At 38.2% G+C, this 22,838-nt stretch overlaps 1 protein-coding gene across 6 annotated transcripts in view; it reads right to left on the bottom strand.

Annotated features, from left to right (window-relative positions):
* Mast2 (microtubule associated serine/threonine kinase 2) overlaps nucleotides 1-22,838 on the bottom strand; it is a 181,752-nt gene that overhangs the window by 103,441 nt on the left and 55,473 nt on the right. For all 6 annotated transcript variants that reach the window (XM_008828491.3, XM_029561295.1, XM_017797004.2 and 3 more), the window contains one exon: nucleotides 5,334-5,365. In XM_008828491.3, the coding sequence (XP_008826713.1) occupies nucleotides 5,334-5,365 (32 nt within the window). The remainder of the gene's footprint in view (nucleotides 1-5,333; nucleotides 5,366-22,838) is intronic.

Raw genomic sequence — 22,838 nt, 5'->3', positions numbered from 1 at the left:
AAGGAACAATATATTCTAAAATGAAATGGAGATCTTTTTTAAAGGTTAAAAAACTCATTCAATTTTATGTCTCACAGGGCTTATACTGAGTTCAATATTGTATAATTGTATTAACTCAGTTGCGAACCTAGAAACTTGCACCCACTTGTGAAAGAGATGTACTCTTGCTCTGGAGTGTGTTACTGAATATGTTAAAGCTACAGTGAAATGCTTCTTCTAATCATGTAGTTATTAAAAAAAATTTTTTTTAAAAAGAGCGAACTGGCTGCTCTTCCAGAGAACCTGGGTTTGGTTCCCAGTGCCCACATGGCAGCTAACAACCACCCACAACTCCAGTTCCAGAGGATCTGTGCTGGATAGTTTCAGTTGTCAACTTGACACACCTGGGTTGAGGGAACCTTAATTGAGGAATGTCCTCCATTGGATTGACCTGTGGCTGGATCTCTTGGGCATTTTCTTCATTGTTGAGTGATGTGGGAGGGTCCAGTCCACTGTGGTTGGTACCACCCCTAGGCAGGTGGCCCTGTATTATATAAGAAAGCAGACTAAGAAGAGGTCAGGGGAGTAAGCCAGTAAACAGTACTGCTACATGGTCTGTGCTCCAGGTTCCTGCCCTGAATTCCTGCTTTGGCGTCCCTCAGCAATTATCTGTGCTTGAAAGCTATATATATATATTTGGGGGGGGGCTTCGTGAGACAGGGTCTCCCTGTAGCCCCAGTTGACTGGAACTATGTAGACCAGGCAGGCCTTGACGTCACAGGGATCCGCCTGCCTGTGCCTCCTAAGTGCTGGGATCAAACGCGTGAGCCACCACACCTGGCAGATAAACTTTTAATATTATTTTGTGTGTCGTGGTCTCCCCCCTGACCCCCAGAGCTGAGGACCAAACCCAGGGCCTTGACTGAGCTAAATCCCCAACCCCTAAACTTTCAATATTAAATTCAACTGAGTCAGAATACATTAAGCAATCTTACTTTTCTTGTTTCTTTACCGGTAAATGCTAAGCATTCCTGCCTACAAAGTCTCACCGAGCTCTGGGTAGAAGAGATTCAATGAAGCTTCATTTATCTGAACAGATGACCAAGCAGATGATCAAGATGATCAGGAAGGCATTCACCTTATTTTATGTAAAGCAACTCAAACCCAGAAATTATACTTCCTAATTATTTTTTATTTTATGTGTATAAGTGTACTGCCTGCATGTGTATAAGTGCACCCATGTTGTGGAATTCCCTATGGAGGTCAGAAGAGGGCATCGGGTCCCTTGGAACTAGAGTTACAGACAGTAAATCAGCTGCCTTGTGGGTGCTGGGAACTGAACCTGGGTCCTCTGCAAGAGTCATCAGTACTCTTGACTGCTGAGTCATCTCTCCAGTCCCTGTACTTTCAATTTAAAGCCATATAAAACTTGTTAGTGGCAAGAGCCTACATTGATCTCTGCAATGGTGTGGATATACCTTATCCCCTCCAAAATCCATGTGAAATTTAATTTCCAAGATTAACAGTATGGGAAAGGTGACATCTTTCAAGAACTAACTGGGTTGTTAAGAAGGATCAATTCCTTTCTCCTAGCACTGGATTTAGTTACTTCAAAAGAGGCAAGGCCACCACTCCTCTTTAACCTCTTCTACATGTGACCCTTTCCCCTGCCATGAGATGAAGCAGCAAGTTCAAACCAAAAACTAAGCAGATGTTGAAACATGTTCTTAAACTTTCCAGGCTCCAGAACCATGAACCACACTAAATTCCTCTTCTTTATAAAGCACCCAGTTTCAGATATTGTTACAAGATCAGAAAACTCACTAAGACAGTATCTATGTCTCCCTTCCTTCTAGAATATTTTTTTTTCTGCAGTTCCAAAATTAGAGATAAAAGAGACATTGTTTGAGCTAGGCAGATAGCTCAGTCAATAGGTAAAGTGCTTATTGGGCAAACATGAGGTTTGAGCTTCAAAATAAAGCATAAAGAACTTGCATGCTGGGGAGGTGGAAAAGGAAGATTCCAGGTCCTAACTGATCAATCAGCCTCATCTAATCAGTGAGTTACAGGTCAGTCAAAGATTCTGTCACAAAAAACAAGGTGGATGGCACCCTAAGAACAACACTTAAAGGTGACCTCTGGCCTCCACATGCATGTGCACACACAAACATCCCTACACACATACATATATGCACGTGTTCATATACACGTAAGATACTGTTTGTATTGAAGAGCTGAAGAACTGGTGGTTTAGACAATTTTCTAAGCTCCTCAAAAGAAGAATATATTTTAAAGGAAAAAATTATCTTTATATATATACATATATACATACATACAATTATGCCTAATTATAACTTTTAATTTCATAACTTTAGTTAGTTCCCAGGATATAGTAGTTATCAGTACACATTTATTAAACAATTGTCTAAATGTGAGTTATGATACCAAAAACAAGAGGGAACATCTATTTCTGATCCTTATTACCTTAACATTTTAAGGCTTAGAGTATGCCCAACTTTCTTTCTTTTCAATACATTTTTGTTTTGAAGACAGGTCAACCAAGTCTAGGCTCAAACTCATGACCTCGCAGCCTCCTGAATGCTGGGATTATAGGTATTTATCATTATGCCCAGCTAGAATTAACTTTAAGTAGCAATAAAATGATTATGGTTACTTCAAAGCTAACATGACCAAAATATTTTTCCAGTACCAAATTAAATAAGGTTATCTCTCTTCTTCCTTCCCCAAAACCCCATTCACTGGAAGCACAGATTCCTAGAAGCTATCTGCAATGGACTTAATTTCACTTAATCTTGTTTTAATTTTTTAAAGACAGGGTCTTACTATGTAGTCCTGGCTGGCCTGGAATTCTCTATGTAGACCAGGCTGGCCTCAGACTCATAAAGATTTGCCTGCCTCTGCCTCTCAAGTGCTGTGATTAAAGGTGTGTGCTACCACTCTCAGCTTAAATTACATTTTATTGAGGGGGCGGGAGAGAACACTCTTGAACAGATGCATGTTGAGGTCAGAGGGCAACTTTTGGGAGCCAGTTTTCTCTTCCTACCATGTGGAGTCTGGGGATTGAGTTCAGGTCATTAAGCTTGGTGGTCAGTGCCTTTTCCCATCTTGCCAGCCCAATTTCATTTAATCTTAAGAAGAGATGGCTCAGATAAGAGTAGTTGCTGCTCTTGAAGAGGACCCAGGTTAGGTTCCCAGCACCTATATGGCAGTTTATAACCATCTCTTAAGTCCAGTTCCAGGAGATCTGACACACTCTTCTGGCCTTTACAGACACCAGGCACACATATGGTGCATATATATATATAAGCAAGCAGAACAATCATATACATAAAATTAAATCTTTTTTTATAAAAAAGGAATATCTCAGAGAGCTTCCATATAGAGGAAACAAAAAGGGAAAATATGTCAGACATAGTAGAAAATGACCAAGTAAAAATATTTGTTGACTATAATACTCAACAGTCAGGATTTCTGTTGTGCACACCATGACACCAGAGTCCCAGCAGTGCCCCTACCTTGACCAACTTAGAGAAGATTCAGGACTGTGCCACTAGAAATGAAATCCCCTCTGAAAACTAAATTTAAAGAAATGTAGCTTTAGCTGGGCGTGGTGCCGCATGCCTTTAATCCCAGCCCTTGGGAGGCAGAGACAGGCAGATCTCTGTGAGTTCTAGGCCATCTACAGGGAAATCCTGTCTCAAAAACAGCCCCCCCCCCAATAATGTAGCCTTAAGTAACAGAATTTATCCAAAATACCTAATATGCTTAATAACAATTCTAAAAATAATATATCTTACAATAAAACTGCACAAAATGAAGAAATGTTGTATACCATTAAGTAATTCTTCTAATAGCTTTAATAAAAAAGAAAAGCAGGCATCATGACCTTCATTTCATAGATGATGAATTGTTAACAACTGAATTTGGGTCCTCTACAAGTGCAGCCAGTGCTCTTAACCACTGAACCATCTCTCCAGCCCATTTCATACATTTTAAAAGTGTATATGATATATACACAAGTAACTCCTGAAAGTTCTCCTCTAATCTCCACATACGTCATGGTACGCACAAGTCCACACATACTAAATACATGATTTTAGCATACCTGATAAATAAAAATACCATTGCTTCCCTCTCATATATTATAGCTCATGTTTCTATAAAAAAAAAGTTTCAAAGCCATTGTTTTATCCAAGCTGTATTTCTTTAATGTTCCCCCAAATCTTGTGTGCACATGTGCATGTGTCCACAGGTACAGGTGTGAATGAAAGCACACATGTACCACAACACATGTGTGGTAGTCAGAGGACAACCTCTAGTGTTCAGACAATGATTCTTCTTGGTTGTTCACCATTGTATATGCTAGGCTGGCCAGGCTGTGAGCTTCCCAGGATTCTCCTGTCTTCATCTTCCATGTCATCATAGGAGCACTGAGATACAGATGAGTGCTACCAAACCCAATTTATGTGGGTTTGGGGGGATCCAGCTCAAGTCCTCATGCTTGTGCAGCAGGTGATTTGCCCAATGAGACATCTCCCCAGCCCAGTGTTTCCCAAATTTTGACTTCTAGTAAATCATAGTAGGTATGGGTAAGAGTGTAAGTTTGGTAAAGGTATATAAAATACTAATTTGCGGCCCTCAGCATGGGCCCTCTAATTCAGTAAATTCATGTTCTACTTTTTTTCCCTCAGCAATACCTGGGATGTATGAGCCTCATGAAAACTACTTGTAATCTCCACCACTGAGTTACCTCTCAAGCACCACATTATGCTTTTTAACACATATTCCACATGATTCTGATTAGCCAAATCAGTACTGCCCAAGAAATCTTAGAGAAAAAAGTAGCCAAACAAGACATAAGAAATTAAAATCCAGGGACAGACTATTTACCAGCCTTACCTAGCCCTGAATTTGGAGTAAAATAAACAGGTAGGGGACCTATTTTAACCTAGTCTCTAAACTTGGCTGCCCTAGCCCCAACTTGTCAAAAAAATTTTCTCCCCACAGTAACCACGATGTGGAATACAGATTCAAAAAGTTTTAGATTTAATACCCCAATATTCTTAGCTTAACAAATCTACTAAAACTGTGAATTCCAAAATGAGAATACAATTGTGATAGATATCCAAGTGGCAACATTTCTACTAAAATGCAAAATTAGGACAGGAGGAAGGTGAGGAGAGAAGAGGCTCTGACCTAATGGATTGAAATATCAGTAGAAAACAAGATTCTTAAATGACATTTTTACAATGAATATTAGAAATAAGTCCTTAAGACAGTTACTAATCAGATCACCACAGACAAAATCAAAATGATAATAACCATCTACTTACAAACTGCCTCTCCTTGGAAGGCTCAATTCCTTCTGAAAAACAAAACACATATACAAGTTAGACAAATAAGGGTCCATCTGAATTCTCTAAGTATGCCTAATTGCCTAGGAGACTTACAACATAATCTTAATAATGGCAAAGACAAACTTTTCTATGTAATATCCTCTTCCTTTGCTTCTAAAAATTTAATGAAATAAAGAAGTCAGGATGATCTCTTTATTCTTCCTTCTTGAAAAGAATATGTTACAGAATACTTGTAATATTTTTTCCCACTAGATTGAACTGTCTTGGCAGTGCAGATTCCAGGAAGCCCTTGTGTCAACCTTTAACTGTTAATGAATCACAAAGGATTCATATCATTAGCAGCAGAGCTATGAAACAGTGGATGAGGGTGGTGCGAAAATATATAAAGGGTGACTACAGGGGCTGGGGAACTAGCTCAGTTCACTAAAGTGCTTAGAATCCACATTAAAACACTGGGTGCTTATAATCTCAGTGCTGCTAGGGAGGCAGAGACAGATCTCTGGGGCTTGCTCATCAACCAGTATAGCTTATCTCAAAAAACAAGGTAGATAGCCCCTGAGGAAGTATACCCTCTGGTCGTCATGTCCACATACAACCCACATACTCATATATGAAATCATGCATATTTAACCTAAAACATGTAATAAAATAACAGCTACTTGTACATAAAACATGAAAATATACATTAAAAATAACCCTAAGACTAGTTCTAGTTAGGGATATATAAATATATCCCTTACAATAATAGTCGGGGGCCCCCGTGACTTGCTTTCACAGTGTTTAAAGTCCCAATTCATCCTTAGGGTCCCTTTTCAAGAACAACTCCCAACCCACTGGGTTTGGAGATTGAACCTAGAGCCTTGCACTGAGCTGTAGCCCAAGCTCACTTTTTTACTTTTTATTTTGTGACAGGTTGCTATGTTGGCCTTGAACTCATTCTATGGCCCTGGCAGGCCTTAAACTTGCAATTCTTCTTGCCTCAGCCTCCAGAATAGCCGTATTAAAGGCCTATGCTATCAGGCCTCACTTGAACTATTCTTAAGTTGTTATTTTTATGTCTTATCTTTTATTACATAAAGTTAGATTCATCTACAAATATACCAATAAATACATCCCTTCTCCAATAAATAAAAATATAATTTCTTTTATTCTTTTTTTACTCTATCAAAACAACACTCCTATAAACATTTATGTACTTGTTTCCTAAGACACACCTACAAAGTTTCTTGTACTAGACAAGGTGATGTATGTTTGCAATCCTAGCACATGAGAGGTAGAGGCTAGAGGATCAGGAGTTCAAAGTCATCCTCAGATACATAGGGAATCTGAGGTCAGTCTGGTCTACATGAGACCCTGTCTCAAAAAAGAAAAAGAAGTATACTGGAAATATTATACACTCGGATATAGAACTGCTAAGTCAGAAAATATCAGATTTTCCAAATTGCTCCAAAAAACAATAACCCTGCACTTCCAACAATTTTCCATACGCTTTCTTTCCCAGAACTATCTCCAATCCTAAATTAATTGCTATACAATATTTCAAGGCCAACATATCCAATATCCAACCATTCTATCAGACTTGATTTCACCCCTAAATCTTTTTCACCTCTCAGATGATGCTAACTCTATAAACTATTAAAAGAAAACATACATAAAAGAAATGTTCTAAAACACTGGAATGGGAATTTTTTTGTCTACTTTGTTGTCCATGATGATCTCAAATTCATGGCATTCACTAATTCTCCTGCCTCAGCCTCTCAAGTAGCTGGGAGTACAAGTGGATGCCATAAGGAAACATTTGGATGAGAACCAAACATCAAATACAAAGTAAATATATACACAAATGAGAATACCAAAAATTATAAAGCTTCTGTAGACCAAAGGAGTAAAGTGATATAGCCTGCAGAATGAGAGAAAACATTCACAATCTGTATATCTGACAAATACATAACGAATGCAACAGCAAAATGCCAAATATTATTAGACTCTGAGTTAAAATGGATAAATGCCTCTTGAAAGACAATGTGATAGTTTTAATGGACAAGCTCCAAGTACAATGCAAGATCCCCATCTCAAAAAATATATAAGCATGCCAGGTGTGATAGTGCATGCCTTTAGCCCCAGAACTCAGGAGGCAGAGGCCAGTTCCAGGCCAGCTGGGGCTACAGGGAGATCCTGTCTCAAAAAGACCAAAAAACAAAAAAACAAAAACAAAAAACAAGCACTGAAAACCTAGAGAAGTTTAAAGATATATACAATGAACATTTATATGCCCATAACCCAGATTGTACAGCTAATATTTTTCTATATTTGTTTTATCACATATTTAACCATCTATTCATCTTTTAAAAAATATTTTATTATTTTTATTTTACATGTATGAGTGTATTGCCTGCATGTATGTGACTGCATCCATGTCATGCAATGCCGCGGAGGTGAGAAGAGAGCTTCGGATTCCCCTGGAACTGGAGTTAAGGATGGTTTGCAGCCGCCATGTAGGTGCTGGGAACCGAACCCAGGTCCTCTGCAAGAGCAGTCAGTGCTCTTAACCACTGAGCCGTCTCTCCAGCCCCATCTTTTTTTTTTTTTTTAATGTATCTCACAGTGTGTTAGTATACCCATGAGGTATTGCATTGTTTGGTATTTGTCTACAATTATGTGTGTGTCTCATAAATATACAAATACTGATCTAAATGGATTTTTTTTTCTTCTTTTGGTCTGTTTGAGACAGGGTCTCCCTGTAGCTCCGGCTGGTCTGGAACTCCCTATGTAGACTAGTCTGGCCTTGAACTCAGAGGTCTTCTGCAAGTACAACCAATGTCCTTAACCGCTGAGCCATCTCTCCAGCCCCTGATCCATTCTTTATACCAGAGCCCTCCTAATGTAATTGTTTCTCTCCTTTTTTTTTTTTTTTTGTTTTGTTTTCTTGAGACAGGGTCTCCCTGTAGCCCCAGCTGGACTGGAGCTCACTATGTAGATCAGGCTGGCCCCGAACTCACAGAGATCCACCTGCCTATGCCTCCCAAGTGCTGGGATTAAAGGCATACACCACCACACCTGGCATATAATTGTTTCTTGAATACCATCACAGACAACCCCAAAGGTATGCTTTATGGATCTCCTAGATGTTTCTCAATCCAATCAACTTGTTAATTAAGACTGATCATCTAACAGCCAGATAGTGTCAGACATTTATCCTAGTACTCCAGAAGTTGAAGGAGGAGGAACACATGTTTGAGGCCAGTCTGGGCTATATGTAAGGTTTTACACAAGCCTGGACAAATACACGGGGATCCCTGGGGCTCACTGGCCAGTCAATCAAGTCTAATTATCAGGTCCAAAGTCCAGTGAGAAATCCTGTTGTGAGCCAACCCAAAATAAAAAGAAGCCAGGATAGCTCCTGAGAAACAACACCTGACACTGACCTCTGGCCTCCACATGCCTGTACACCCTGTACACACATGTGCACTGGCATGCATAGTTATAGATACACACACACACACGTCATTTTCCTTCTTACGACTTCCCAATGGTGGTGGGGGAAACCTTCCCAATGGATAAAATCTAAAATGTTTCTAGAGCCTGTAACACCTCTTCTTGGCTGCTACTGATTCCCTCCTCTTCAATATCATTCTCACAACTCTCCAGTCTCTGAAATGTGCTTGTTCTCTATCATGCCTATCTTCATACTTAGTGTTCTGCCTGCCTACAATACTTTTCCTTACCTCTTTTTATGGCTCTTAACAGAACCTCGACTCCTCTGGGAAGTTCTTCTGCACACAGCTTCTTCTGTCTCTTATACTCCCCAAATTTCCTTTAATTCCTCAGTCATACCTGATCCATTTCATACTGTAATTATAGTGCTGAAAAGTTTGTTTTCTTTAACTATGAGTTCCAAAGCAGCAGGGAATAGTATTTTTTCAAAGCAAAAGAGAAGTAACTAATGCAGAAGCAAAGACAAAAACCAGTGTATATCCACTAAATCCCCACATCACCCTCAAAACAGGTTAAAATGATAGAGAATTGACAGCATACAATAATATTTAAAAATGTGAGTAAGAGCCGGGCATGGTGGCGCATGCCTTTAATCCCAGCACTGGGGAGGCAGGGGCAGGTGGATCTCTGAGTTCAAGGCCAGCCTGGTCTACACAGTTAGTTCCAGGACAGCTGGGGCTATAGGGAGACCCTGTCTCAAAAAGACCAAAAAAAAAAAAAATGTTGAGTAGGAATATAAACATGCCCAGAGTGGTGGTGCAGGCCTTTAATCCCAGCACTTGGGAGGCAGGGGCAGGCGGATCTCTGTGAGTTCAAGGCCAGCCTGGTCTACATAGTTAGTTCCAGGACAGCTGGGGCTATAGGGAGACCCTGTCTCAAAAGAGACCAGGGGCGGGGGGGGGGGGAAGAAAAACAAATATAAGCATGAAGCTGAGAAAACTAGGTGGTTTCATGGATTCATAAATATGACCTGAGATTTCACTTATTTCCAAGGCTTATATACAATGGTTATAAAAAGTCAAATAAAATACTACATATGAAATTACTTTAATCTAAAAATAAAAGATGTGTTGCTCTCATACGAGTTTGAGGAACAGTAAAGATAACATGATGATCCTAACAGGATATTATTAATACATGCTATAAAGAACACAGAACTCAGAACCAGAGAAAAGAATAAGTTTTGCCACTAATATGCCTCATAAAATCTTAGTTATCATCAAATCTTTAAATTTGTTCTTTTCTTTTCTCTTTTTTTTTTTTTTTTTTTGAGACAGGGTCTTCCTGTTACCTCAGCTGACCTGGAACTTGCTACAAAGACCAGGCTGGCCTCAATCTCACAGAGATCTGCCTGCCTCTGTCTTCCCAGTGCTGGGATTAGGGTGTATGCCACCATGCCTGGCTAAACTTTTTATTTCTTATCTACATATCTAAGATCAAAAAAACAAACAAATCTACTCCACCCGACAAGTTATTTCAAAGTTAGAATGAGAAATGCACTTAAAAATTTAAGGTTACACATCTTAGATTCTTATTACTAATGAGAAGTTGACTTTTCTAATCTGATTTATATGGAACAAGATCTAACACTGGCAAATGAAATGTTAGTCTCTAAAAACTAACAACATCCCTAGTATTCCTGTATATATTGTTTGGAGAGTCTCATTTTAGATCTTCAAACTAACACATTTGCATACTTCCTTCTGAAGATGATACTTCTCAAAGAAACAAAACAAAGTACTATCTAATCACACTGCACAAAAAGAGATCTTGAATTATATTCTGAATATACAAAGAACATCATGCATACCAAGTCCTATAAATCACTCATTCCCTTTCACTTATCCATAAAGCAAACTTCTAAAGGTATTACACAACAAATTAAATGGTGCCATTCAGATACATAAAGAATCACTCCCTATATGTATTACTCAGTATTCCAAATGACCAAATCCAACAAATATTTCTAAAGAAAGAACAGAGGCCAAGTTGTCCAAAGGCAATAACCACTACCCCCACAAGTAAATATGCAAGCAAAGTCACCAGACTGGTGTTTGTCCTTTATGTCCATAAGTCACCAGTAAGGGTGAGGGTTGCTTTGTGGTTTGGTTCCTCCCCAGCCCCCAAGTGCTGGATATTGAGAGCAGGCCTCACTCATACTAGGTCAGTGCTCCCCTATTGAGCTATATCTCCTGGCCCCAGGACTATAGGTTAAAGTTCTATCTACCCTCACTGAGCCCTCCCCCCTCACACACACACTTTCTAGTGAATTCTCAGAGCATGTAGACTTGTGTATGTTTTAGTCAGCTATTTATCACTGTGACCAAATACCTGAGAAAGCTATTTAAGGAAGAAGAATATATTTTGCTCATAGTTTCAGAGATTATAGTGTTTCATGGCAGAGAGCACACAATAGAGCGAAAAAAAAAAACCCAGCAACAACAACAAAAAAAAACATTTCATATTATGGTATCTGAGAAGTAGAGAGAGAAAATACCTGTGCTCATGGGCTTTCTTCTTCCTCACTTACTTCATCAAGGGCCACATCAAGGGTCATAACATGGACCACCCGCATTCAAAGCAGTCCATCCTCCTCCCCTTAATCTTTTCTAGAAATGCCATTTCACACACAGACGCAGACACAGACACACACAGACACAGACACACACACCACACACACACACACACACACACACACACACACATACACACACACCTCTACCTAGAGGTATGCTTTACTAATCAATCTCCTAGGCTCCTCTCAATCCAAACTAGTTGACAATCAAAATTAACCATCATAGTATATATTGTCCCCCATTCACCCATCCTGCTGCTGTATATTAACAATACTCTTGTAAATATTTTATTATTTTTATTTTTATGCGTATGAGTGTATTGCTTCATGTAGTGTATGTCAGTAAGTGCACCCATGTCGTGCAATGCCTGCAGAGGACAGAAGAGGCTATCGGATCCCCTAGAATTGGAGTTATGGACAGTTGTTAGCTGCCATGTGGGTGCTGGGATTCGAACCTGGGTCTTCTACAAGAACAATCAGTGTTCTTAACTGCTGAGCCATCTCGCCAGCCCACAAGACTATTTTAAAAGAAAGAAATTTAACTTGTTCCAAAAAACATAACTCAATCTTCTACTATATTGGATATGAACAGAGGATTGCATTTTGGGGAAAAATAAGTTTCTCAAATGATATTTAAAATTAAGGAGGGAAAAAAATGCCTCTATCACTGAAAGATCAAATTTCTTTCTGTAACTCATAATTCAACCTGTATACTGTGACCAGGATAAATAACACAAGTCTAAGTAGGGGTGGGCAGTAAAGAATAGATTTCTAGAACCGCTTCATAATCCACTGCTGAAGAGACTACTGTCAAAGGGCAAAACTATTAGAAATATAAAGACTGAGCTGGCCATTATTTGCAGTTTTACAAATGGGCAGTATTTCATCCTATAAATTAAGACCAGTGTTCTGCTCATCTGAGCAGCAGGGTTGGATTTCTATTAGAAAAGGGCCAAGAAAAGGAAAAATGGGAACTAAAAGCCAACAAATCATTTTAAAGTTACTTTTCTTACAAGGAAAAACACAGAGGAAACTTTCTTATCTGCTCAGGTTAACCAGGTCCCCTGATGGGCCACTGCCAAGCTGAAAAACTGACTCATTTCAAAGTTCAGCTTGACTACAAAACACTTAGAATGAATGGATCAATGCTTGTGTGCTCTCCTGGGGCCTGGTATAGGAGCTTAGTCTAAAGCCAAGGACTCCATGGATATTTTGTTTAATACTCAACCAGAGCCTACATAGCGAGACAAGAGAGGGAGGGACGGAGGGACGGATGGAGAGAGGGAGGATGGATTAACTGTACTTAATTAAATCTGAAAAAAAAACTTAATTTCCAGAAATACCAATGTTTTTAGAAATTCTAATAAATAAAAAAAACAAAACAAACATAAGCTTGTCAGTTAAGGTATATTACATCACAAAAAGTAAGACACCACAATTTCAGAGCTGTTAAAAACATAAAAGGATGGAAGCTAACATCTGCCTATAACTCCAGCTCTAGGGCCTCTGACACCCTCTTCTGGTCTGCACAGACATTGTATGACACAGATGCACTCACATATATGTAGGTAAAACACTCATATACATAAAATAAAAATAATAAAATATTAAAAAAATAAAAATAAAAAGATAGGTCAGGTGTGGTGTTGCATACCTTTAATCTCAGCAATCAGAAGGAAGCAGCAGGCAAATCTCTGTGTATTCAAGGCCAGCCTGGTCTACATAGCAAGCTTCAGATCAACTGGGACTACAGGGAGACCCTATCTCAAAAAACACAAAAATAAAATAAAATAAAAAAATATAAAGAGTACTGGCTTCTCTTGCAGAGGACCTAGGTTCTAATTCCAGCACCCACATGATGGGTGAACTGTCCATGACTCCTGTTCCAGGGAATCTGATGCCCTCTTCTGACCTCCTTGGGCATTGCACAACATGGGTATACTGACCTACATGCAGGCAATACATGCACACACATAAAATAAAAATTAAAAAAAAATATATATAAAATAAAAGGATGTGGTAGAATTAAAGAAATAAAAACAAGATGAGGATGTGGCTCAGAATACTTGCCTAGCATAGAAAAAGCTCTGAGTTTGATCCCTAGCACAGCATAAACCAGGTATAATGCTTCAAGCCTATAATCCTAGCATTCAAGAGATGAAGACAAGAGGATCAAAAGTTCAAGATCATCCAAGCTATATAATGATGGGTTGGGTTAAATGAGACTGTTATCTTTTTTTTTTTTTTTTTTTTTGGTCTTTTTGAGAGAGGGTCTCCCTGTAGCCCCAGCTGGCCTTGAACTCGCCATGTAGACCAGGCTGACCTTGAACTCAAAGAAATCTGCCTGCCCCTGCCTCCCAAGTGCTGGGATCAAAGGTGTGCACCACCACGCCTGGTGAGACAAAACTGGTAAAATACAGTAAATGTGCAAAGCAGCAGAGTAAAAAAATAACAGGAGACTGAAGGGACTGACTACATTGATCAATTTTTCTTTAAATTTCCAAAGATGTCTATAAAAACAGCTAATCAACAGAAAGTGACTCACACAGATTTACATAGGGTGATTTAGGAGTAGATATACTTAAGTTTGAATTTGATGTTTGTACACCGTGTCTTGTTATGTAGCTCAGCCTAAGGCTGGTCTGATTATTATTGTCTGCAAAGCTGCTGGTTAGACATGATGTCTGGAAGAATTGAAAAATTATGTATTTAGGCCTTAACTACATGCATATGACTATAGGTTGATAAGTAGAAAAGGAAAATGCAAGAAAAGAATGAATCTGGGAAAAGGAAAATAACAAAAAACTGGAAATGAATGTGGATTCAACACAGACTAGGAATTATATGTGGCAAGGAGAAGAGATGTACCATATAGGACGTATCACTTTACCTTTGAAACAATCTATTTTAGTAACCAAGAATACTTTAGTGTACAAAAGACTGATGAAGCCACGACCCCTAACTGAAGTACTACAGCTTTCTTTAAGGGTGTGGCCCTGGGTAGGTTAACTAAGCTCCAGTGGATGGCCAATATAGAGAATTACATGGGCAGCAAATTGGACTTGGTGGGCTTTTTTTTTTTTTTAAATGAGGACACCAAGTTGGGAAGAGGTGAAGAGGTGGGGAGGTGGATATGAAAGGAGTTAGGGGGAGAAGTGGGGGGTGAATATGATCAAAATACTTTATATAAAATTCTCTAAGTATTAATAAAAATGTTATTTTTTAAAGGTAGGTATAAACTGAAAATTTCCCTTTATTTTTATCTAACTCCTCATGGAAAAGGACAAGAAAACGGAACAATCGTAGCAAATAATTAGGTTACACTTTTATCAACCTGACATGCTTAAAATGAAATAAATTTCAAGAAGAAACAGAATGCTTGACATTGCTCTGGTTCTTGAACATTTTAAGGACTGTATCAGCTACCTTTTGTAAAATATCATGACCACTGCAACTTATAGGAGGAAGGGTTTATTTGGGCTTACACTTCAAGAGGAAGAGTCCATAATGACAGGGGAGGCAGGGTAGCAGGTGCCAGAGATTTGCTGGGAGATCACATCTTCAACCACCCATAGGAAGCAGAGAGAAAGAAGCAGAAGTGAGTCGAGGCTATAAACTCTCAAAGTCTGTCCCCAGTGACATACTTCCTCCAGCAAGGTTCCACCTCTTAAAGGTTCCATAACTTTCCTAAACAGCACCACCAATTCAGGACCAAGCATTCAAATATATGAGCTTATGGTGAACACTTCTAACTTAAATCACATAAGGACTGAAAACTGAATTGCATTTTATAAGATGGTCATAACATAATTCCTAAATTGAAAGGTCCCAAGTAAGTTTTATCAACAGTAATGTTCCAAGCATGCATGATATGGTCATATGTCCTCCAGAATAACTAAGTGTCTCTGAACAATGGCACTTTTAAAACTCTCATTTCTGAGTAACAAAGGCAAAAAAAAAAAAAAAAAAAAAACCAGGGCGGGGGTTACACAACTTATTTTTTACCCGAGGCCAATAATTCTACCAACACAATAAATAATCTTAATTTAGAACCTGAGCTAGTCCTTCTATGTAACGTAATTACAGTATCTGCCTTATGGGCAAATACGTGATGTGGAAAAGATGGTGCTGAGCATTAACAACAGAAAATGTATTTATGGGACTAGTCAGCTGATCTTTCAAAGTTCAAATAAAATCATTTCCAACAAAGTGAACTGGATAATAGAGCAACATAAAAGTACCTTCTTCAATCCACAATAAACTTCAATGTCAAATGTCTGACTACTTGCTTCAAAAGCAGAAAAAGGATGAAAGCCATTTTTACAATAGGACCTAAATCTGAACTGCTTTTTATTTAAAACAGCATATGAAATGGGGGATTTTCTAGTGTAAAGAAAAGATATTCACACATAACCCCCAAGTATCTTGTTACCAGTAACATGTACTCATCTGCAGCTTCGTACTTGGCCTGTTCTAATCATTGGCTACAGAACAGCAACAGCCAGGCTAGACAAGGTCCCCGCTCTTGGGGAACTATTTACTACAGAAACGCTTCCCAAGAAACCTGGTAAAGAAAGTTAGTAGGACCAAAGCAAACTGTATCTTGGCTGATTTTCAGGAAAACTCTTAGGTGGTTTAACTTATTTCACCAAAAAGTATTAGTGAATCACTGTTTCACTGGGTACATTCATACACATAAGATAAAAATAAAAATAATTTTAAAGTTTTAAAAAAATAATAATTTAAAAGTTTTATAACTGCCCAGCACTCAGAAGGCAGAATCAGGCAGAGCTCTGTGAGATTTGGCCAGCCTGGTCTATATAACAAGTTCAAGTCCAGGTGGGGTTACAGGGAGACCCTGGCTCAAAATAAACAAGGAAAAAAGTTTTATAACTGAACCTAAATCTCTGCTTTTCAAGTATTATTTTTATTTCAAAATGTGCTGAAGTCTTCTAGAAAATAAACTTAATTTTTAAAAATAACACATATAGCTACAGGAAAACACCTTCAAGCTATGTAATCTGACAATTTGGTACTCTCACTAGATAAAAATAAACTCAAGAGGAAAGGTATCAATAAACAAGGTAGCAGATAATTGGAAACTGTCTTAATCAGTAGAGAAAATAACCAAAAATATACCCTATTTGACAAATAGGATTCCATTTCTGAATCCTGGCAACTAAAGAGAAATACATAAACAGAAATGCAATTAAGCATTCTTATAGAACTAGCCATTTTTTTCAGCAGCTATACTTGAACATGTATCACTATTTGAGAGGCCTGCTCAATACTTTTTAAGTATGCCTCAGAATTCCCTCCCCAAGCAATCAACTGACAAATCATGTACCAACTATAGTAAGCAGGAAACTATGTACCACACTGGGGTTTGTGATAACTTTAAAAGTCCAAGACATATTGGACAATTGCTAAAGATTCAGTGAGTGCTCCCTCTGAGATTTGAGTTTTCTAGTATGAAAACATTAAGAGGTCTAATCATATGGCTGAAGAAATGGCTCAGCGATTAAAAGCATTATCTGCTCAAATCCCAACATGGGACTGCTCACAAATGCCCATAATTCCAGCTCCTAAGGAACTGATGCCTCCTTCTGGCCTTCATGAGAACACACATGTGCACATGCACGCACACAGACACACACATAAAGTATAGTCACAATAACTACAGATGCCATTTGTTTCAACTTAAATTTCTAAGCTTACTAATCCTACATATTTTCTTTCTGAGCACCCTAAAGATATCAAATTAAGGTATAAAGTAAATTCATGTTCATCTAAATGACCCTGGGTATACACACACACACACACACACACACACACACACACACAAACACACACGTGTCAAATCAAACAAAAACAGGAAAAAAATGGCTATATTTCACAACTGCACCTTCACAGGCTGGGTGATTAGATATTGTGTCAATTCTCAAATGAACTGGCTTGTTTTTTTTAAAAAAATAAGATAGGATTTGCAAAGCCTATGTTAAAAAAAAATCACCAAATTTAAAAGAATTCAGCCTGTGTTACTTTAGTGCAAGGGTATTCATTAAAATTCAGCTGAAAGTTGTCTGTCAGTCTCTGTATTTTCCCTCATTTTTAATACTTTATCTCTTCCTGTACCAAATAACCCAAAATTTGAGGAAAAGGGAGGATGGATGGGTGGAGAGAGGCAGGCATAAATGGAATATGAAAAGCAAAAATTTACAAAACTTCTTGAAATTTTATGTAGAATCAAATGTCACATATACATGACTTAATAATGGGGTAGACACAGGTATAATGATCGGAAACAGGGAATGTTTACTATAAGCAACCTGTCAGCAAAATGTCTTAACATTCAAAATTAGGTTTGCATCTCAAATAGGTCTATTAATGGAGTCATTCATTTTATTCAATGTAAGTAAATCCAAGCAGCATCAAAAGTAGCAATATCTAAACAAGGTAGAGTAATACTGCCTGTTAGTCTCAGCTACTCAGGCTTGAGGTAGGAGGATCACTTGAGACCAGCAGTAGATCAGCCTGAGCAACACAGCAAGACCCCATTTCGAAACAAAAGATATTAAAAAAAAAAAAAAAAAAAAAAAAAAAAAAAAAAAAAAAAAACAGAAACAAACCAACACAACATAGCAAAATCTAAGACAAATTCTCTTATCACGAGGATACAAGAGTGAATAAAGAAGAGCTCAGTGATACCCCTCCCCGCCTCCAATGAATTAAGTAAAACTGCTTTAATCTGCTTGATACATTTGCAAGAGACACTAATAAGATTCAAAAAAGCAACCTTGCACTCACCTGTAACCCTCTCCTTCTCAGGATACCGGAATCATCCATGACAGGTAGCAGACAAAACAGCCACTCCCAAGACAGCCAGTTTAACTACTAGTGCCTACTTACTGCTGGATAAAAAGGTAAACAAGGGCATTCAGCACAGCGGGCTGTGCCCAGCAACCCACCATTCCACTAACCCAGCCAGCACCAGGACACAATCATACCCTCACATCAGGATAATACCAAAAGATCTCACTGGAACCACAGCCAAAACAGGGAAAATACTTGATATTTTCTTTCTTTTTTCCCATACATATCTCCCCACCTTGGCTATAATTATCTTAAGTAGCAAGAAAAGAACAAAGGTTCCAGAAAAAAAATAATAATCCAGACTTTACTGCTTATTAAAAAGGTTTGGCAAACAAAAGTCTCCACCTACAGCTACTAAGCTTATAAAATCCGTGTCACGTTTTCCTTTCCAAAAATAAAATCATTCCACATACTTTAAGGCAACAATTCTTCAGAAATACAAAGAAAACCAATTATTCCGATGCCTGTTTTTAGACTAAAACTGATATAAACCCAGTTATTGTTGTGACTAAGTCCGCAAAATTCCTTTCATCCTTTGTATAGACAAAGCAAATGTCAGAGGCTTTCGATACTGTCAAGGGCTCTTTTGTTTCTTTATCTCTAGATACACTTGTCTTCATTTCTTGGACAGTCCCAAAAGCTTATTTTTTTCAGAAGCTTGGATCATTGCTAAGGTTGGTTTTGCTGCTCTTTTATGTCCTTGGAAGGAGATAGTACACGTGTTGTGAGCTCTGAGCGTGGATGAATTCATTCATCTATTCATTGCTGGCAGTACCGTCACAGGAAATATTCCCCATTCCACCAGCTATCTAAAAGGGCACAGCATGCAAAAGCCTAGTTTTACCCGAGCTTTAATAATCTCAGAACACTTGCTTTAGTCTGCCATTATCAGACTTCAGTTAAGTTTAATAATGTGTGTCCGTAATTCATGGCTTAAAACATAGTTTTTTAGATTTCAAGAAAAAAAGGTTAGCTCTTATGAGTCTGTCACTTATATATAAACAACATTTAAGCTTTCTAAAATTGTGGGAATTGTTAGAATCTTAGTTAACATGGGAAAATTAAGGCAACTTGGTCACTTTTAATCTCTGTATCCTTCCAATTTTAGTACATGTGCTACCGAAGAGAGCATGGCAAAACTATTTTTCAGAAGAGAATTAAATATATTATCTTCCATCTTACAATTACTGTTCTTCAAACTATAAGACATTCTGCAAAAATTATTCTCTCTACATGGGATTCCAGGAATTAACCCAAATTTCCTATGTTGACAGTGAAGGGTATGTACAGAGCACCCTAAATCAGCCTTTTCAATCTTCCCTAAGAAGTAAACATAGCAATAGCTATAGGGCAGATTCAGTCTGTATCCCATAGAGAGGAAAAGCTGTCCTTCCTATAGTTATAGCAGCTGCAACAAACAGTTGGGGCTTAAAGAAAGTCCTATTTACAAGATCTTTTTCTGGTTCCCTTACAATTGACTATAGGAAAAAGCTGAAAACAGCACAGAAAGCAAGATCCATCTCTTTCATTCATCAGAAAATTTTAAATCCTTCAACAAAACCTTTCAGTCTTTCATTGTGAAAGCTAATAAATCCACATCTCCATGGACTCCTTCCATCTGCTGCTTTAAACAAGTAACAGCTAGATTATGTCTATGGGGAAAACAGACACAAGACCTGAACAGTTGATTTGCATAAGGTATGCAATATTAGTTTATTAATGTCTGCAAAGTCACAGACTTTTAAGCCACAGAATCTATCAAAGTAAGTTTATTAACTAAAACATATGTATGCGCAGAGAACAAGCAGTAGTGGTATCTAATTCTTTGGACTCCAATTCATAAAAATACTTTTAAAAGTTCATTCTGATAATCTATTCAGATCAAAGATTCAAAAACTCCCTTTGTTCATTTACTAATTGAGAAATCATTTATTATGCTAAATCCTGAGATAGGGATGGGAAAAGATTATAAAGGTTAATTACTAAAAGTTTTTAAGTATATCCCAGAAGAATGCAAATCCACAGTGGAAGTCAAATACAAACAAGTATTAATGAAACAACACAAGAAGTTCTCCATCAGGCAACATGACAAAGTACTACAGAAGTCAATTCATCACACTGGGACACTGCAGAAAGGCTTCCAGGTGAAATGCCGTCTGGTCATTGAAAGTAAATGTTATAGGAATATCAGCCCTTGGGAAAACATTTCTTTCCTAAAAATGTGCACACAACTCAAAAACCTTCAACCACTTGGCACTATCTAAAAACCTAAGTAAAGTATCTCTTCTTAGCATTCAAAGTCCCTATAACACAAAACATTAGATTTTATCTCCACTCCAACACATTGTTTTCTGAACACATCCCATTCTTCCCCACCTCAAATGATCTGTGGTTAAGCAGGAATACAATCCCTACTTATAAGGTTGTTAGAAAGACCATTTAAATATTATCACTGCTTCTTAAACTTTTATGTATCTAATAGGGTAGTGCATACTCTGCCCTAAATGTCATGTTAAAACCTGGATCCTTCAGCCTCATATTTTGTTGTTAAAATTCATAAAAACCTTGCATTCTTCTAATAAATGTTTAGTATTAAAATAGTACCTATTGGAGCTAGAGAGATGGCTCAGCGGTTAAGAGCACTGACTGCTCTTGAAGAGGACCCGAGTTCAATTCCCAGCACTCACATGGCAGCTATGAACCGTTCTTAACTCCAATTCCAGGGGAATCCGAAGCCCTCCTCTGACCTCCGAGGCATTGCATGACACGAGTGCACTCACATACATGCAAGCAATACATTCATACACACAAAATAAAATTAAAAAAAATATTTTTGGCAGGGTGTGGTGGTGCATGCCTTTAATCCCAGCACTCAGGAGGCAGAGGCAAGCGGATCTCTGTGAGATCAAGGCCAGCCTGGTCTACATAGTGAGTTCCAGGACAGCTGGGGCTGCAGGGAGACCCTGTCTCAAAAAGACCAAAAAAAAAAAAAAAAAAGAGTTCTCACTCTAGCCTATAGGAAATAACTGCCTTTTAATAGTAATCCTCCTTTTGAAGGAGGGCACAGATCGCTGTTCTAACTCCATCTTCTTCTTCTCTGGCTCTGTATTTGCCTCTTTGGCCTTTCCTTTTGAGTTATTCTTTCCTGCAGCCACCTAGGATTCCAGGAACAACAGGACTGAGCAAGAAACATCTTTGTGACACGAGACTGAAATTAACACTGAGCAAATTAATCCATGACAGATCACCTCCCAAACTAGAGAAATTATCAATGATGGGAAAGAAGATCTAAGATTGGAACAGAAGTAATTATCTCATGGGAACCAGATTGCTCAAGTGTCAACTACGATAATTTCAGACCACTTTGCAGAACCAGAACTAAGACAAAAGTCAACCAAACCACAAGTGGCCAGGACTCATTACATTACTTACATCTTGCCCCACAACCCTCAATTCTTTATTTAAAACTAAAGCTCATGCCAGTACCTCAAAGACAAACTTGGGGTCACTAAACCTGTTTATTTGTTCACCTTTCTAGTGCACACATTCATTAAATCTTCCTTGTTTGCTTTTCACCATTACTTATATCTTTAATTGGCATTTGGGGATGAGCAGTCGACTCTAGCACTTTGGGGTAGCCAGAACGATGGCGTGTGCCACAAAAACTCTGGTTATATTGTCATTATACATTTCAAAGTTACTTTTCCTCAATGTAAAACAGATGCTATTCTGGGTTCTGAAGATACAATTGTTAATAAAAAATAGATCTAATGCCGGACATCATGCTGCATGCCTTTAATCCCAGCAGTTGGGAAGCAGAGGCAGGTGGATCTCTGGGAGACTAAGGCCAGCCTAGTGTACATAGTGAGTTCCAGGACATCTGTGGCTACAAGGAGACCCTGTCTCAAAAAGGTCAGAGACAGAGACAGATACAGAGACACGGACGAGAATGGATTAAGAAACAAAACCCATCTTTTTGTTGTCTGCAAGAAACTCATCTCAATTTCAAGGACAGGTGAAAACACGGAAAAAAAAATTTACCAAGTGAATAATGGTACTAAGAAAAAAACAGGCGCCGCAATTCTAATATCCAACAAAATAGACTTTAAACTAAAACTAATAAAAGATAATGAGGGCCACTTCATTTTGATCAAAGGAATAATTAACCAAGAAGATATTACAATCATGAACATATATTCACCAAACTCTGATGCACCCAACTTCATAAAAACAGTATTACAGGACTTTAAGACTGAGATTAATCCCAACTCATTAATAGTAGGGGATTTCAATACCCCATTGTCTCCATTAGATAGGTCAACAGGACAGAGAATTAACAGAGAAACATCTGAATTACACAATACCATACATCAAATAGGCCTAACAGACATCTACCGAATATTCCACCCAAGCACCAAAGAATATACTTTCTATTCAGCACCCCAATGAACTTTCTCCAAAATCGATCATATATTGGGGCACAAAACAAACCTCAACAAATACAAAAGATTGAAATAATTCCATGCATTCTATCAGAC

This window comes from Nannospalax galili, unplaced genomic scaffold (assembly GCF_000622305.1).
Source record: "Nannospalax galili isolate Female #2095 unplaced genomic scaffold, S.galili_v1.0 scaffold1233, whole genome shotgun sequence".
Classification (NCBI taxonomy): domain Eukaryota; kingdom Metazoa; phylum Chordata; class Mammalia; order Rodentia; family Spalacidae; genus Nannospalax; species Nannospalax galili.
This window is presented reverse-complemented; position numbering and strand designations above follow the sequence as displayed.